Source organism: Falco rusticolus, chromosome 8 (assembly GCF_015220075.1).
Source record: "Falco rusticolus isolate bFalRus1 chromosome 8, bFalRus1.pri, whole genome shotgun sequence".
In the NCBI taxonomy this organism is placed as follows: domain Eukaryota; kingdom Metazoa; phylum Chordata; class Aves; order Falconiformes; family Falconidae; genus Falco; species Falco rusticolus.
This window is the reverse complement of record NC_051194.1, coordinates 57,649,779-57,667,252: the sequence shown is the minus strand read 5'-3', so window position 1 is coordinate 57,667,252 and position 17,474 is coordinate 57,649,779. Positions and strand designations below refer to the sequence as shown.

The 17,474-nt window shown below is 41.6% G+C and overlaps 1 protein-coding gene across 9 annotated transcripts in view; it reads left to right on the top strand.

The window, feature by feature from the left end:
* AGAP1 (ArfGAP with GTPase domain, ankyrin repeat and PH domain 1) overlaps positions 1–17,474 on the top strand; it is a 382,678-nt gene that overhangs the window by 265,715 nt on the left and 99,489 nt on the right. For 7 of the 9 annotated variants that reach the window (XM_037397858.1, XM_037397852.1, XM_037397857.1 and 4 more), the window contains one exon: positions 6,719–6,880. The exons of the other annotated variants lie outside the window; for them this stretch is intronic. In XM_037397858.1, coding sequence (XP_037253755.1) covers positions 6,719–6,880 — 162 coding nt within the window. The remainder of the gene's footprint in view (positions 1–6,718; positions 6,881–17,474) is intronic. 9 annotated transcript variants of the gene reach the window in all.

Sequence of the window (17,474 nt, the reverse complement as noted above, 5' to 3'; positions counted from 1 at the left end):
ATAAATGCTTCTGGAAAAGCCTTAAAAATAAGTGAAACCCACAAGCAAGTCATCTGCTACGGCATTGAAAATGATTGGCAGTGTATTGAAGGAGAGCGTCGATACTGGAGCCAGTGTGTTTTGGAAAGATGCCGTCGTCTTGCTCTTTTTCGTTGCGTGTGTGAGGAACCTCAACTTATTTTTGGTCCCTGATAAACCCAAAGCAGAAATGATGTGTTGTCACGTCAGATCAAAACAGAATGCCCAGCGGCGCTTCAGTGCCTTTTCCCCCCACTGATAACCCCACTCAGGAACCTGGTTGTGGGGGTTGGAGCTCTTTGGCCCCAGTCCCACAGGTGATCTTCCCAAGAACGTGGCCAGACTGTGCTCTGACACCTGGGCCATACCTTCCTTTCCAATGCGGGCTTACTCTGCTCAGCTGGAGAGGCAAGGAGCTGTAAGTAGCACAACGTTCCCAGGTTTCGGGGGTGGGCATGAACTCCAGAGTTGGCAAGGGAAGGAGGGTGCATCAGTAAAGGGTGGATGCTGGGATCTGAGGCAGCAAACTGATGGAACCCAGAAGAGCCAACCCGCAGATTTTCCTCAGCTTGAAGGACTTGTCCCAAGGTTCATATTCATAGGCAAAGCAGAAGGCAGAAAGTGGTACGGCTTGGATGGTCAGACACTTCTTAAGAAAGATTTGCCCTCTGGAAAGATGAATTCACGAATGTAATGCAGAATTGAGGGGAGGGGAGGGGAACGCTTTCCATCTCCACAGCCAGCAGAGTGGCCTCTCACTTCCCCGTGGCACCCTAATGCCTGAAGAAACCTGAGGGAGCAGCGCTGGGCACGGGTTTGGAACGGGACAACCAACAGGCAAGCTAATCTACTTGACAGTGCCTTTTCCTGAATTAGAGGGCATTTCAAGAATAGGCAGTATTCCTGCAACATAAATTGACCCAACGTGATTTGAAACAATTAACCCTCTGATACCAAGAGTCAGGATTTCCTGACCCACAACTCTAATGTATTTTTCATTAGTTCTAACAGCTGGTGAGCGCAGCCCTCTGGCCTTAAGAGGTTTATTTCTTTTTTTGGAAGAGAAACTCGTTGTGAACATGAAGAGCATAACGCAAATAAAACATGGCCAGGGTGAAAGCATAGCAGTAGGCTGTAGTTCATTTGATTCAGTCTTTCTGTGCAGGCGCTCTCTGTGGGTCTCATAAGCGGCTGCTTCATGGAAAAATACAGTTCTGCTTCGTGACTCTTGCAATGTCTGCTCCTCTCATAAATTCAAGAGTGTATTAGTTGCACTCCTGAACATAACTTCTTGTAATGGATTTGTTTGGGAGAACTCACGGATGTGTCTGCAGCAGGACGTGGAGACCACCTCCATGTGTTTAAGTCACTTGTATCTCACTTTTTAGGGTATAGTTGTGAATTATATTTTTTCTGCATTTGTAATTAGTGGGTGGTGTAGTTGGTAAAGGCTTAGTGTAAAGTGATGTGTCTGCTAAAATACCCTGTGCTGCCCAGCGATGCTTCACTATATTATTTTTGTTAAGGTAGAAGACAGCAAAAAAGGAATTGTTAAAATGCTGTCCACCGTACTGTTCTGTTGCAAGACCAACATGACAAAGACAATACTTTCTTTTTTTGTTGGGCCAGTTACCGTGTAGAAGTAAGATAACGTGTATGTTAAACTTTATTGTATATTGTATTAAATTTTTTATAATACATGGAGTCTTTATCTTTCAATTTTTACTGACTAGATGCGCACTTAGCATCTTGTATGGTCCTGTGTTTGTATAAATCTCTTCTATTTTTATAATGTTTCTAAGTATCATAATCTGACGTTGCATTTATGGTCTGTTGTTCCATAAATCTGGAACAATTGTGTATGAAGAGCCAAAGTGAGTCCCTGTGTGCGCAGGAAATGGAGACATGTTCTGCCTCCAGCGTGTGTGTTTCTGTCAGCCTCTTCACGTGTACATACGTACACACAGGTGCACTCTGCTTAATTCCTCTTGTACCGAGTCTCTTGTCTTTGCTCTTCGTGGCTATTTACACTGACTAGATGGATATATAAATTAGATTTAGTGTGAGCGCATTCACTTTTCTTAGAGGCCGTTCTGCTAAGCGTTGACCAAACCTGGAAATTACCTTGAATCTTAATTTGGATGGGTTTTGTAGAGCTTAATTGTTTGAACGTTTTGTAAGCGCGGTCATAACGGGCTATTTTATATTATCAGAAAAGATAGTTTTAATAAAGCTGTCTAGAGCTAGAAAGAGGAACTCTTCCTTTGATGCTCCTTTGGTAGATGAAAACATTTTTGTTCAATAGGAGACCAGCATCTTTTTCTGCTCATTTGAGACCAGTTCTGGCAACACACTGATATTCATTCAAATATAAATGCCATAGTCACTTTGAAATGCAAATTGTTTAAAGAAAAATAGCATATGGTAGAGGTAAGTACCTTTTCAAATCAGCTCCCACACTTTAGGGATGTGAGTACAGCTAAAATTATTCTTTGGAAAGAATCTGGAGCCTTTGACACATTGAAGCTTGAACTAATCAAGGCTTCCCAGTAAGCATATACACATATCCATATCAAGGAAACAGTGCTGCGAATACATGGATTAGCATAGTAATTTAACTGCCCCCTGCTAATCAACTTGAGCAACCAGCTGATGCATATATGATGTCGTTGAAGAGGCAGTCTTTCACAACTCCAGAACAGGCCAAGTAGCTGACCATGATTTCACATTAATGTCGAAATATTTATCTTACCTGTCTGCGTATATAGACACGTGTGTGTATACATGTACAGGCAGGGGAGACAACAGATGCAGAATGCATCATGGCCTTGCTTATAAGAGCTTGATGTAAATAAAGGCTTCCTGTACCTAACCCGATATACAGGGTTTACTTTTCAATGAGTATTGCCGGTGGCCTCTTTTTAACTGTCTTTCACTTGTCTGCTAAAAGACTGAGATTTTCTGCTGTTGAGGCTTTATCCTTGAGCAGAAATAAAGGACAATTGCTTTGTGAAGGTCTGGACTGGGGTTTGTCTGTTACAGACGGGAAAAAACGTAGGACTGTTTTGTAGAAGCTTTGTGCAACGTACAAAGAGTGCAAGAACCACAGTTGGCTTCCAGTAGTCCTTGTTTTTGGTGTGACAACATTAGTGCCTACTGGGGTGGTGGAATACATGTCCTGGGCACGCTGTGATTAGACTGAGAAGTGGAAAAATTAGCAATGGATCAGGAATAATGATTTTTAAATAAGGTTGTAAGTAACAAGTTTGTGCTAGAGCTGAACATGTTCAGGAGGGGGAGAAGAAAGGGCACACTGTTTTCAGTAGTCCAGCCCTTCTGATATCTACCCACGGATTCTGGCCAGCATGGTCTGATATTCCGTAAAACCTTACAGCACGTGAACAAAGTGGAATTCGACCTTGAATGAATGTAACTGCAAGGGCTGCAGGTAGCAGGGTTATGGGGCGGTGGTGATAGAAGAGACGAGCTGAGCTGGGTTGCGTCATTGATCAGTAAAGTATTACGTGATGAGACTTGGCACCTGTTTCTCGCTAGCAGCCCATACCTTTCAGAAATGTCAAGTGAAAGAAAAATTCTTGCTTGGTTCACAGAATAAGCCACTTCCTCTGCAGGTTAATGTCATAACGCAGGGTGTGAAGTTTCATAGGATGGCACTAAGGTGAAAGTAAAGCGTTTGGTGCTGACATGATGATGTAGAAGGCTTGATATTATCTTTTTAAGGTTTTCCTTTTGCATCATGGTTAGAAAGTGGCTGGACACTTGTGTTCAAAAACTTATGAACTAGGCGGAAGATGTCAACATACAAATATTGCTGCTCTCTGCAACTCAGCCGCCCAGCACGGAGTAATGGGGAAGTGTCATCCAGGCAGAGATTTCCAGTAATTGTTTCCTTTTTCCCATGATACCTAGGAAATGCTCCATCTCAGCTTTCACCTACCGGTTCTCTCCTTTGTGATCTCTGTAACAAAGGTGCTCTTGCAGGGATTTATCACATGTGGCTTCCCATTTTACTAGGCACAATGTGAAAGATGGCTACAGGCTAAAAAAACCCGCTTTTGTGTCATTGCTCTTCAGTCTGGTGAGGTAGAAGCTTGTGAAAAACTAAGTTGTTTCCAAAGCCACTTACCAGTAATAATCTAAAGATGTCCAAAAAGGTGCTACAGCAAAACCAAAGACCTTTGACTGTCTTGGCAGTTCTTTCCTGGCTCTTTTCCCATTTCCCAACAACCCTTTTGAAGTGGGGGACCCAGGACTAAGTACAGTCTTTCAGATGCTCATCAAGGTGTGCCCAGCTAGTGGTTTGTGTTGAGCACATGTTCTGGCATCCGTCGTTGACTCCCGAGTCCTTCACAGCGGTGGTGCTACTCAGCCAACTGGTCCCCAGCCTCTGCTGCTACACCAGGTAGTTTTGTCCGAGGAGCAGAGCTTAGGACTTCTCCTTGTTGAATAACACAGTGTTTATGTTGGCCTAAATCTCAAGTTTCTAGAGTCCATTTGGTTTCATGCTCTGTCATTCATCTCCGTTACTCCCTTTAATTTGTTGTCATCAAAATAATTTGATAATGTTCATAGGGGTTTTTTTATCTGGATTGTGAAAACCAGAGGAAAAAGCTATTTCAAACTGAGCATCAGCGGCATCGCAGAAGTTTATTTAGAAGGAGGTATTTCTTTTAAGCAACCTCAAAATATAGGTACTGTCAGTTAGTGTTTCCATTTTCTATTACAGTTTTAAGATACTGAGCTATAATTCGATCCTCTGCTTTGTACCTTCATTTCTGTAGGCCTGATTTCTTTGCTGAACGTTTCTTTGGGAGATGTCTTTAGAAGTTGCTGAAATACCAGCATTAGCAAATTGCTCTCAGGTGGAGTCAAGCACACAATGTCCTGAAGAGGACCGGTTGCTAGAGGTGTAATTTTTTTCCAACAGTTTGTCAGATGATGCTCTGATTATGGAATTCTTTTGGACAAAAGGGTTGCCCAGGGAAGGTGATTAGAGAGGAATTACGTGCCGGTAGCTAAAGCAGTGCCTTGGGAGGTCCCAACATGGTTCCACGATCCACCTTAAACTTTGCATAATTGAGCAAATTAGTTTTTCTGTATGTATTTCATGTCTACCAAGTAGAGATTGCCACACAGAAGGAGTTCTTGAGACTAAGTACCTTCAAGGCTCAGGTGGACAGATACTGTAGTGATGGATCTGTGTTAAGGACTAAAGATGAGATTTAGTCTTGGGAAAGGGGAGGAGAGAGAGGGACAATTATGCCAACTCTAATAAACACAAAGTAGTTCACTAAGCTCTGCTGTCTTCCCAAAGGCTGCTCTGGGAAAAGACATAATGATAGAACTGGGAGTCAGGAGATCTGGGTTTTATTTTCAAGTCTGCCACAATCTTCCTTTGTGGCCCTGGGTCATTTAACCTCTGAAAAATGGGGGAAATGATAGCAGATAATTAACAACCTCACAGGAGCATTGAAAATTAATTCATTAATTTTTCTGAACTCATCAGTAGAAGGTGCAACGGAAATGTAAAGTGTTAGGGTATTGTATAAAATCGCATCTGTTTCTTTCCCTTCACATCTGTTTTTAAAGATTATTCTTAAATCCACAGACCTGTGGGGTACCTTTCAAGAGCCTGCTAGGAGTGAAACTGGCATTGTAAAATCTGTGTATCCTTATCGTTAATATGCAAGTCCAGTGCTAGGAATGGAGTAAAATGTACTCGGAAACCAAAACGGCGGAGCAGACTTTGGCCCATATCAAGTTGCGAGAAGGACCATCAGAAACCTGAGCTTCTGGAAAGGTTTTAATTGTTTTGACTCTAAAATGTATTCAACCAGATCACACTTCTCCTGTTTTATGGCGAGAAACCTGTCCCTGTTACTTCCTCCCGCACACACGTGCCAGCATTTTATTGTCCAAGACCTCGATGATCGTGAAAATACAGAATTGTTTCTAGCGTTTACTGGGTAAAGGCTATCCATTGTATCTCACCTTTTGTGTCGTAAGCCTTCAGTCAGAGTTGTGATGGGTGTATTGCTGTGGGACGAGCCACAGGAATGATATTTGCAGTCAGCGGAGTGAGCCTCTGGTGTGTGCTTTGTGTCACGATATTGTTTTAAAGTGAAAAATCAGATACGTTTTTTTTCTCTTGGTCTCACAGTGCTAGTAGTTATTTGCTCCCCATCACTGTGTTCTTGGCTTCACTTGGGGGACATACTTTAGTGAATTATTATTTAGGGGTAGGTTGTTTTAATCTCTTTGAGTTGGCTTAGTTGTCTCATCTCGGTTGCTTGTGTAAATGGCAATTTTCAGGAATACATTTATTTTCTGCATGCAGTCTGTCTTTTGTGCTCTACCTGTAACAAGTGGAGAAGGTGACTTGTAGCAAGGTTGTGGAGGATTGTGTTTTCCAGAAGATGAATGAACAGAATGAGGTGAAATCTGGAAAATATAGGCTCTTTTGTCAGAAGTTGCTGGCCAGATTTGAGTGCGCCGCTGAAATCTGCAGTGCCCCAAGCTGGTCACAGGCCTGTTGTCTTCAGAGTTTCAGGGAGGGCTGCGCTGGTTTTGTGTTGGTTGAGTAATCTCTTTTTCTGCTCTGTTAAGATGACCCATCCATCTTCATACGAATCAATTTTGTCTTCTCTATTGACACAATTTGTTTTCCATTTATGTCTAGGGAACGTGACTACTAGCACATCTGTGTCTCAGATGGCAAGTGGCATCAGTCTAGTCTCCTTCAACAGCCGTCCGGATGGTATGCATCAGCGCTCTTACTCAGTCTCCAGTGCAGATCAGTGGAGTGAGGCAACAGTCATTGCAAACTCTGGCATTAGCAGTGGTAAGAAACCTGGAGCTGGGGGAGGTTATCTGCTTTCGGGTGAAGGGGAAACTTGGTGGTTTGCTTTTCTGGAAAGACAAAAGAAAAAATGCAACCTGATGTTCACCCAGATGCTCTGTTGGAAGCCAAACTCGTAGCATCTACAAACATGTAGAGAGAAAAAGAGAAATTAGATAAAAGAGAGCACATCAATACAATACTTCTTTTTCAGCAGGAAGAGCTAATGTAATTATAAGACAGCTTAATTTTAATTTCAGGTACGTAATGTAGGTTGTTCACTTGATATTCTTATTTCCTTACTCTGCGTGGTAGGTATTAGCAGTAAATTATCCTCCAGATCTTTTCATCAGCATATCCTTTCTCTGCTGTGCTCTGGCTTTAATGTGTGCACGCTACTGCATAGTGGTAGTGTTTTCTCTGTGGAGCGTTTAACAGTATTAAAAGGAGCAAACACTATTCCAGATGGTGTTTTGCAATGATTAGATCATAACAGTGAGACAGGGGTTGTTGTTTTTTGAAGGGTATGCGTGATACTTGGTAACAAAACAGTGCATCTGGCCTCGATGGAGTGCCTGAGAAGGACAGATATACTGCTGGTCACCTATAGCTGACCTGCTGCCTATGCAGATTAGAGCATCCTTGGAGCAGCTGTAGCGGGTGGGCAGGGACTCGCGTGTTTCTGTTGCGGTGTGCTGCAGAGAGGGTTCTTACCGGTGAAGTACATGGGTCCGGGAGCATGGGGTGTAGTTGGCAGTTGGAGAAACCACGAAAAGTTTGTAAAATGGGGAAAAGGAGAAAGGTGTGTGAAAGAGAAGAATGAACTAAGACAAAATTGAGAATACGGGTAACGGGGAGAAATGTGAACAGGACAAGAGAAGGGTGGAGGAAAGCTGTTTCTGATGGCCATCCCCAAAATAGTGAGCGTTATAGGAATATGAAAACTATTTCGTGTCGTGTGTGTGTATGTGCATGTATGTATGTATATGTATGAGGTTTGAACCTGAGTGTAGCCCTGATGCTTTCTCTGGTGTTTTGAGCAGCTTCGGACAGCTTTTCAGTGCCACTTCATGAGAACAGAGGGTTTAAAATCATGGTCACCTTGCCTCTGAGTGGCATTAGCTCTCAAGTTTGTAGTTACTGAAGCACAGACATTTCTGGAGCTCTGAGCTAGTGGGCAGCATCTTCAGGAGCACGGTGTTTGCATCAAAATGGTGTAGATTGTGACCAAGAATTTTCTAAAGCAAGCACGCTTTATTTTGCCCTCGGTGACAGCCAGAGGTCTTGCTAAGCAGCGTGATAAATGCTTCAGCACTGTTCTCTTCTGTTTCCACCCAACTCACCCACTCCTTTGGAAACTGGTGAGACTTCTGGGGCAATCAGCATTGCCCTACACAGATTTCTTTAGACTGAACTGGTTTCACGGTTAAGGCCATCTTATTTCTCTCTCTTTTTCACCGGGCTGCTTTGTCATTTTAATCCAGCCCAATTCTACTTTGCTTTTAAAAGGTTGTACCAAAGTTTCAGCTTTTTGCACCCTTCTTTTATCCTGTAGCTTTTCAAAGGAAGGTTGCTGAATATTGTATGATTGCACTAGAAGGAAGGCAAGTGAGAGGCAGGATCTAGCCACTGGTCCTTTACACCTTGACATACATGCAGACAGGTGAGCAGACGCCGTCCCTGTGCTCCCTAGTGCCAGATGTGACAAGTGAGGCTGCAGTAGAGGAGAAACGTTAAAATGCAGAACTCCGCGAGTTCCTAAAAGTGGCATGTAATTAAAATGTTGAAAAGTAGAAATATAACCTAAATTCCTGCCTTTTCCCTTCCCCTTTACTTTGTAATGCTGTTTCTGTTGTTGAGAGATTCACAAGACTTGTCCTGATGCTGAGCTTCAGCTAGTTTTAAATTCCTGGTGAAGGGAACCTTTTCATCTCCACGAGCTCTGCACTCCCAAGTATGTGCAGTACCTTCTTCTGACTTGACGTTCATATGCGATTACTTCTGGATCAAAAGAGACGACAGCTAGAATTATCTATGAAATATTTACTCAAAAAATGCAGGTGACTGGTGGGTACTTCTGAATAAGCCCAACTTGAATAATTTCTTGCAGAGGTTCTAATTTAAAAAGAAACAAAATAAAAAAGTGGTTGGTATTTTTTTACAAATACGTGGGGGAAATTGGACTAAGGGTGAATTTTAGGGGACTAAGGGTGAATTTTAGGTAACTAAGGGACAGCAGAAACCAAAGTATTGCGATAAAACTGCTACAAAACCTCAAGGATAATTCATTGCTACCAGTGTATCATCTTTCGGTAAGCTCATAGATGTGTCCTTTATGTTGGCAAGTTGGCGCATGAAAAACCCTTTTTAATTTCAGGGTTTTTTTCTCTATTAAAGGATTTTTGAATTTTAGTCATAAAAAGATAATACTGTGAAAGCAGCAGGTACGGCGAGAAGCTAAGCATCTTTTGGAATTCAAATGCCAATGTACTGGAGAATATGCCTGCTTATTGTCACATGGTTTTATTGTAGACAAAATAACATATTGGGATTCAATTTTTCTCTGCACCTTTTTTTCACATTAAATTAATACTTTGTGTGGCTCCAGAGAACTTTTCAAAGTCTTCCGAACCAGACCTTTGGTTTCCTGGGGCTTCTGTCTTTCAAGCAGCTCTGAACATCTCCTAATTAGATAAATTACTTTGTAGTGGGCAGAGCCACAAAACAGGAGGTGCTGGTTAAATTAAAGGGGAAAAATAGAAAAATCCATTCTCTGAAATGGAATGCCCCACTGCTTTATGACTATTACTGTTGTAAGGTTTTACATTTAAGTACCTGAGGTTTAAAATTAAATGTCTAATATAATTTGGCACTGGTAACATGAAGCCTGTGACTGCCCTCGGAGAAAATCTAGACAGCTTAGTTCACTGTTTCAAATTGCTGTCTGCTTGATAGTGAGCGGATTGTGTGACTGGCTCACTATTTAGCTAAATACCACCTGCTGTTCAGCATAATTTTAAATGCAGTAACATATTTGCCTTAAAAACTCAGAAATTTTAAAAGACCGTTACAGCAGCACATGAAAAATTAAATCTTTTTACATTTTTTTTCTTACTCTTGTAAGTACTTGACAGAAGTAATTTTAGCAGCAAGAGAGAATAAAAACTGGGGGCAGTAAATCCCTGTCCGGGAACCTCTTGTGTAGATTCTTTATGGACCCAGAATTGATCTACATGTCAGATCCTGATGTAGTTTAAACTGTTTATCACCCTAATGGCAGTAGAGAGACCATGAACATCAACTTATAATCCTCTGTGAAAGAAATTGGTGTTTGCAGTCAGTGAAGGAGCAGCATAGCTTTATTGATAGATTTAGAACAATTACTGCTGCCGCAACTATTGGCTGAGAGCTTTTCCTGGATCGCGTTGCTAGTCTGATTTTTATTTTATTTTTTTCTTTGATAAATCTTTTTCTTGATGAATCTTTTCTTTTTTCCCCACCCGGAATTATCTGTAGTTGCTTGCTGCTGGGGAGTAAGAGGGCTGTCTAGTCTCAGGGGAGCCATTCGTAACCTGTTTGGGTGTTAAGTTTGGTTCAAGAACTTGCAGCTGCACGATTCCTCCTATGCAAATTCAGCTCTTACTTTAATTTATACATTCTTTTTCTTCGGCAAATTTTCTTAGCTAGGAGAAGCAGGACTGTTTGCAGGAGTGGAGGAAAATCTGGCTAGGATTCCTGTTCTGAGGCATTTTGAACTTGAGTACCAAAATACAGGGGGTTTTTTTTCTGATGGAAAACTTATGAACTACTGGTGTGGCTGCTACTGCTAAGAGATGGTGCTCTCTGTTCTACAGTCTTCACAGTTTACACATCTCTAAACAACTTGGGAGACGGATCCTCAGACTTGGCATCAGAGCTTTTTTTTGATGGAAGAAACCACAGCCAGCTGTACTGCAAAAATTAGGTTCATGAGACTTAACTCACAGAGCTCTGGGGATGTTATTTCCTACCTGGGATGAAGTAGCTTGTTCATTCTCTTTTTAAATGTCAGGTTTTATAGTTTGGCTTCGAAGACTGTGTCCTGAGACTATCGGAGGAAAGAATTTCTTCCCTAAAGTTACAATATTAAGCTCTTCTGAAATAGCACTGCAAACAGTACTTTGCATGGGACAAAGATTTCTTTCCTCTGGACTTGTAAATTGTCATTTGAATTCTAGCATGATATAAAATCCTCCAGTAAATCAAATATCTGTTTAAATATCATCCACTTAGGCTTTATCACTGTACAATTGCTTGTACGGGCCATTTGGTCTTGGCTGTAATTTATGTAAGTTGTAATACCTGGTGTCTTTTGAGTTTCTAACAGTTTGGTGTTAGGGTTTATTAATGTAAAATTGAGTTCTCACTGTGCCACGGGGTATGAGAGGTCATTGGAGTGTTTATATTAATGCAGACCTTACAACTTGCCTTACTTTCCTGTTCGTAAGCACTTGGAATGATTAAATGATGGAGTCTTCTGCTATACGTTGGAAAAGAAAATGGTTCCACTTGTCTCTGACCGTCATAATACTTTAATTTCAAAAGTGAACCAGAAAACCATTTAGAGTTGTTGGAATTCAAGGGGCAAGCTCTTGACTAGGATAAGTTATATCGTGTCAAATAGATTTATAGAATTTCAGAATTTGTTTTAAGTGTATATAGATGGTATAGATTGGAAGAGTTTTTTCCTCCTTTTTAAAGGAAATCATTAGTAAAAAGCAAATATAAAGTCATTTTGTCCTTTTTCTTGCTGCTCTAGAGCTACTCTGGGATTTCCTGCAGTTCCTAATGTTTAATATTGTAAAATCTGCCATGTGTAAGACACATATGTGCAGGTAGCTTACGTTGTCTTTAAGAATAGGAAGGAAAAGGGAACGTTCCTGTACTTTTCGTACCTTGCTGTGATCAACAGACAAATTGCTTCTAGCAAATATTCCCAGATGGGAACTTTGTCAGTTCGGTAGGGTAAACTCTGCTAACAAGAGCTTACTATTGCCTTTGCTTTCTAAATAGCCTAACACAACTTGAGGAAACCTGGGTTAGAAAGTACTACTTTTTAGCAGTTTCTGGAAATCTATCCCCTTTCAGCATGAGGTTGCACACGCAAAAACTTCCAGTATTAAAATTTTCCTTGACAAGCTCTTACTTAAAGTAGCCCAGTCAACCAGAAATATGAAAAAAAAAATCTGTACAGCAATGTCCTAGGTGGTGGCACCAGTGTGGTGTCTATGCCTTTACTCAGTCAAGAAAGGGAAGGGGCAACTGGTGTTTTCTCAGAACTACTGGAGCACTTTTCTTGTGGCTAATAATGCATGGCAAGGACTTCAAATTTCAGATTGATTTTCATTTGTACATAGGGAGGTGCAGTTCTGTGACCTGTGGTTCCCAACCATAATGTAAGGTGTGCGGGGCAGACCAATTGCTGTGCATGGTATGGGGGTGACAAAAAAGTTCCTTATAATAATAAATTGGTCTTCAACATCATCCTTGGTTTCAGAGCAAATTATGAGTTGCTGCTCCTCTTTCTTCCGAAAAAGGACAGGAATATATCCTTATTGTATTTTCACAATTAATGAAATTTGCTAAGGTGCCCAAGCAATCTGCCAGCACCACCTCATTTAGACTGTAATTTCAGCAGTTTTCAGCAGTTGGTGCAAATTTCATTGTCTCTGAGCATGCTGTGTCTCCTTCTGGATCCTCACCATAAAGTATGTGGTAGAGATCTTGATGCTCTCGTGGAAGCTAAACAGCAGCAGCTAGGTGTTCTGCTATATTATTCTCATAGTTGTGTCGTTCCTCATTGTGCCATTGCAGCATGATGTAGGATACCAAAGGCTGGCTGGTAAGACCCTGGAAGTGGTGGTGGTTCATACTGGTTTCTAGAACTTTTTAAATCAGGGGCAAGCCATATCATTTTGGTGCTGGGCTAGGAAGAGGAGGTCAGCAAGGAAATCTCGTGGTTGTCTGACAGCTTGAGCGTTAGTCAGGAGAGCATCACGTTGCCTGCGCCCTGCCTGGGCTTGAAGGCAGACGGAGAGAGGAGACGTGATGTTTCTGAGATGTGGGCAGATGTCCCGTTTGTCTTTTCACTGAGCTTTCTTCTCCAAAACGGTGTCGGCATAAAGATGAGTTCTCTGAAAGGGGTTTCAGAGCATTAAATTAAATACTTTCTGTCTATGGGCTTTTAGGGATGTATCAGCATCCAGAAGCAGTAGGACCTGATGGTTACCCATTCTATTTCGTAGACCATAAAAATCTCAGCTGAAGGGGAAACTCTCAGATTGCCGTTCTTGGGGAGGTTTCTACCCCAGTTCACAAAACACAGGCATTTTCCCTGTGTTCTCTGGGCACGTGTTGCCAGGATGGTGGGAAAAACTTGTCTTCTCATGCAGATGAGGAGCAGCGTGAGGTGTTCCTGAAATTCTGCCCAACGTGCCATGCCGAAAAAAAGGAATCGAGGGGCGAAACCTCTGCAACGTGCTGCCTCTGTGCAATGGAGGTTCAGAGGCCGCTGGCTTGCTTACTGCTCTCAGTACGCCTGTCACCACGTCACCCGGGCTGTGGGTTGCAGCTGCGTGAACGCCGGACGGTACATGAGCCGTTGCCCTTTGGTCCCGCTGGACTTCACACCTGGCGGAGAACGCGTTGCTTCGTCGTCAGTTAAAAGAACGAAAGATAGGAAAGCGGGTCTCCGGTTTCTGTGCCCGTGCTGGAGGGGCAGATGGCACCAATAAACCGTTGAGGCTTCAGCTGAGCTGTGTCATGGTGTTGGTCGAAGGACTTTGGGTACGTGGGCATTTCTGCACAACTTTGCTGAGTTTCAACTAAGGATTTCTGTATTTACCTAGCGCTGCTGTTTAAATCCTGAGCTATAGCGTACAGATTTTTACAATTCTGCAGTTCTCTGGAAACCCATCTGCTTTTCTTGTTTAGGATCCTCTTCTTTCTCATCTTCCCCTCCCCCAATTAAAATATAAAGAATTGTTGCATTCGGCAATTAATTCCTGCGCTCGGTTCCAGAATGGCAAGAAATGTGAGTTTTCATCTTCAGATAATTTGACGTTGGCAACCTCATGCTCATCTTAATCTCGTTCACAGCCTGAAGTGCCAAATGTCTGTCAGTAAATTGTTTATGTGACTAAATTAACTTTTTGAGTGGAACTATAAAGCTTTGGTTTTTTCCGATGTTTACTTATGGCTGCTTAAATGCATATTTTGCATTTATTTTCATTTAGAATTTAAACTGAAATAGGAATGCATATGGCGTGTTCTTTATAATAGGGAAAAAAGATTATTTTTTTTCTGGTTCCTGATGTTGATTAATCTGACTTGATTGTCTGGCAACGCTGAATAAATCAGTGCTTTTTGTGCCTGTAGCTGGGTTTGGTTGTCACACCACCTCCGTTTGTCCCCACTCAGGAGAAAAGAGGAAAAAAAAAACCACCAAAACAACTCAAACCAAAGCACTTAATTTTTATTATTGGAGCATAAACTTTAGCCTGACAGGGTAGTGAGAACAGGGAACGTTCTCTTTATCAGGTCTTCGGGCTCGTGAAGACGCTGAGCTTTCAGGCGCAGGGCTGGTGTGTGCAGCACACCACTCGTGGTACGTAACCGCTCCTGGAAGTCAGTACTCCTTAAGTAAGGAAAGTGAATACCCGGCACTGATAACACTAGGAACACTTCTAACTTCAGGCTGTGTTTTAAAATAAATATATCTCTCCTCTCCACAGCTATCTCCTGGTCTAACTTCAGCTGCAAGCTGGTTCTTTGTAGCTCAGATGCTTGACATTTGACAGAGCGCTTAGAAGTCTGTAAAATATATTCTGTTCTCTGTTTCTATGTTAGTATCTTGCAGAATGGAAGGGTTAATATTGAGGATGATTGTACAAAAGTGAATTCTTCATCAGGGAGGCCATCCTGTAATCTCATCAGTATAAAAAGATAGATTAATCTTTGTATGTTTGTAGTTTAAGATTAAAGCAGTCTTAAATGTTTGCAGTTTGGAATTAGTTTTGCTGTGCTGTTTCTTGGCAGGTCAGTCACCAGATAGTTTGAGATCGACGATCAGCTGTGATTGTTTTTCCTGGTATCTCAGAAATAAATGTGACCTGTGATCTTAGACTGCTTAAATAGTGGCCAAGACATCAACACATCGACTGCGTTCAGCAGCAGCAGAAGGACCAATCTTCTCGCACTGGCTATTAAAAGCTGAAGAGCTGCATTTGATGTGAGGATGCCTGTATGCATTCAGGAGTGATGTATCTTGATAGATTATAATTGCAAGGAAATAAATACACGAACCAGATTCATACAATGAATGAGTTTATGAACTTTGAAAAATAAAATTGTGTTTACAGACAGTAATATAAATTCAGGGAGGCTTTCTCAAGTAAACATACAGGAAAGACATAATACTGCAGATGCAAAGTGTGACACTTTATAGATCTTCAAATTCAAATAACGCAGCTTAAAAATTTCCTGACGCATTCCATATTTAAGGGCCCTATAAGTAAGACCTGAGGAGGGAAATGAGTAAACTTCCCCAGATGGGTACACATTTATTTTTCTAATTCTTTTTATCTAAATTTTAATAATCTAAATTTAAATAATTTTCTAAATTTAGACTTTATATTATTGAGTTTAGTGCTGTTTTAAACACAAAGTTGTGACAGTAAAAAGTGAATGGTATCGCTACCATTGGAGTAATTCCCAATTTCACAATTTCTTCTTTTTACATCCATACTTTAGAAGTTCAAATAAATGCTTGTAATAATTAGATTTTTTGTTTAATGTATGGCCAGAAGCACACTGCTTTGTTTTGCCAGGATCTGGACGAAGTGTGTGCAAGAAACACACACGATGCTTTTATTTCGTCTCTGGCTTTATGAGGTTTCTGTTCCAATTAACATGAGAGCGGTTGTCTCATCAAGCATGTCTGTTTGCAGTCTCGGTTTCTTTCCAGTCCAGATCACAGGGCGTGTGGTACAGGGATGTTGTGTATACGTTACCTATGGAATCCAACACTTCAAAGCTTCTTCACAGTCTATACAGTTCAAGGAGTGAAAGAAGCCTCTGTGTTAAATCCGATACACAACTCCTTCACAAGCTGCTGATTGTTGGGGGACAGCTGAAGCGCAGACCTGGCCTTCCTGCAGGTGGAAGAGCATCTCCTTTCAAGTCTCTGGGCCCTTCATTTGTTACAGTTGATCTCATCCCTTAGTTCAGCAATCGTGTGTGCCACCCACGGTCCAGGTCGATGAGGAGTATCCAGTTTACAAGTTGCTCTGTAGGCGAGTGGCTTCTCTGATGCATGCATTTTGTGAGAGCAAAAGAAGGGCCCTGGCTTTGGTTATCTAAATCCCCAGAAGAGCTAGAAAGAGCACTTGATTAAAATTAAAAAAAAAAATTAAAAAATACGGTAATGACAGTGACATCATCTGACACCTATAAAAGGTAGCAAAGACATAGCTTTATGTTAAGGGCTTTACTTTTCAGCTGTAGGTTTTTGCAGTAGGAAGGTGTTTGATTTTGCCTTTGATTGAGAGTATCCTTTGGTGTTGCTTCCATAATTTCTTTTCCTTTCTGACGCTGGTGCTCGTGGCATACGTTACCAGGAAAGCCTTAGCCTTTCTCTACCGAACATGATGCGATTAACTGCCTATTTGCTATGCAGCAGCTATCCAGCTTTAATTGGAAAACATTGGTGGTGAAAGTCTTGACTTTTGCCAAAACACCGATGTTAGGGCTTGTCACTGGAGTCTTGTGGGCTGACAGTGGAGAGTTTCCTAACCTCCTCTTAATTACCAGTGAGTGAGTCTGATGCTTGAAGTAATCCACAGGTTATACAGACTGAAGGTTAAAGTACAAGAGTAGAGACAAAAGATGCCTTCCTGGCTCTGAGCATTTCTTTGAAGAGAGTCAGTTCTTCTTTTCTGTCTTATTTTGCCTATCTTAAAATACAAGGTTAAATATTTTAGCAGGAAATGATTCAGTGAGGCTTGGGTTTATTATTTTCAAAGGGCCTTGAGACCTCAAGGCTCTATTTCAAAGCAAGATATGTTAAATGAGGGGGTATTGGCAACTGGAAGGCAATGTTGATTGTTAGATCGGGGTGGAGCTCTCACCCTCTCTGTGTAATTAAGGTGAATTTATTATGCATATGGCTTTGACCGAGGATATACAATACTATTTGTCACACAGCGTTGTGTGTACTTGATCATGGTGTAGCTTGTTCATCCAAGATGCATTCTCTTGGTGGTGCTCCAAGTGTTTCTTTTTCTGCAAATCACCGGTAGTTGGGTTTGCTAGGTCCAGCGTGCCACAGCTGATAACTGTTCTTGAGGTTTCAGATTATCTACCTGGCTTCAAATGTGGGAGATAGGCTAACCAACACATACCTGGAATCGAACCAGGAGATACCACCCTGAAACCATTCCACAGCCATATGGTTTGTCTTTAAAGGACCATCCATCTTCTTTCTCCCTCATGGGGTGGCTAAGAACTGGTTACCTGAAATGATCCCCATAACTGGCTGCCTTTTGTAATATTCCTCACC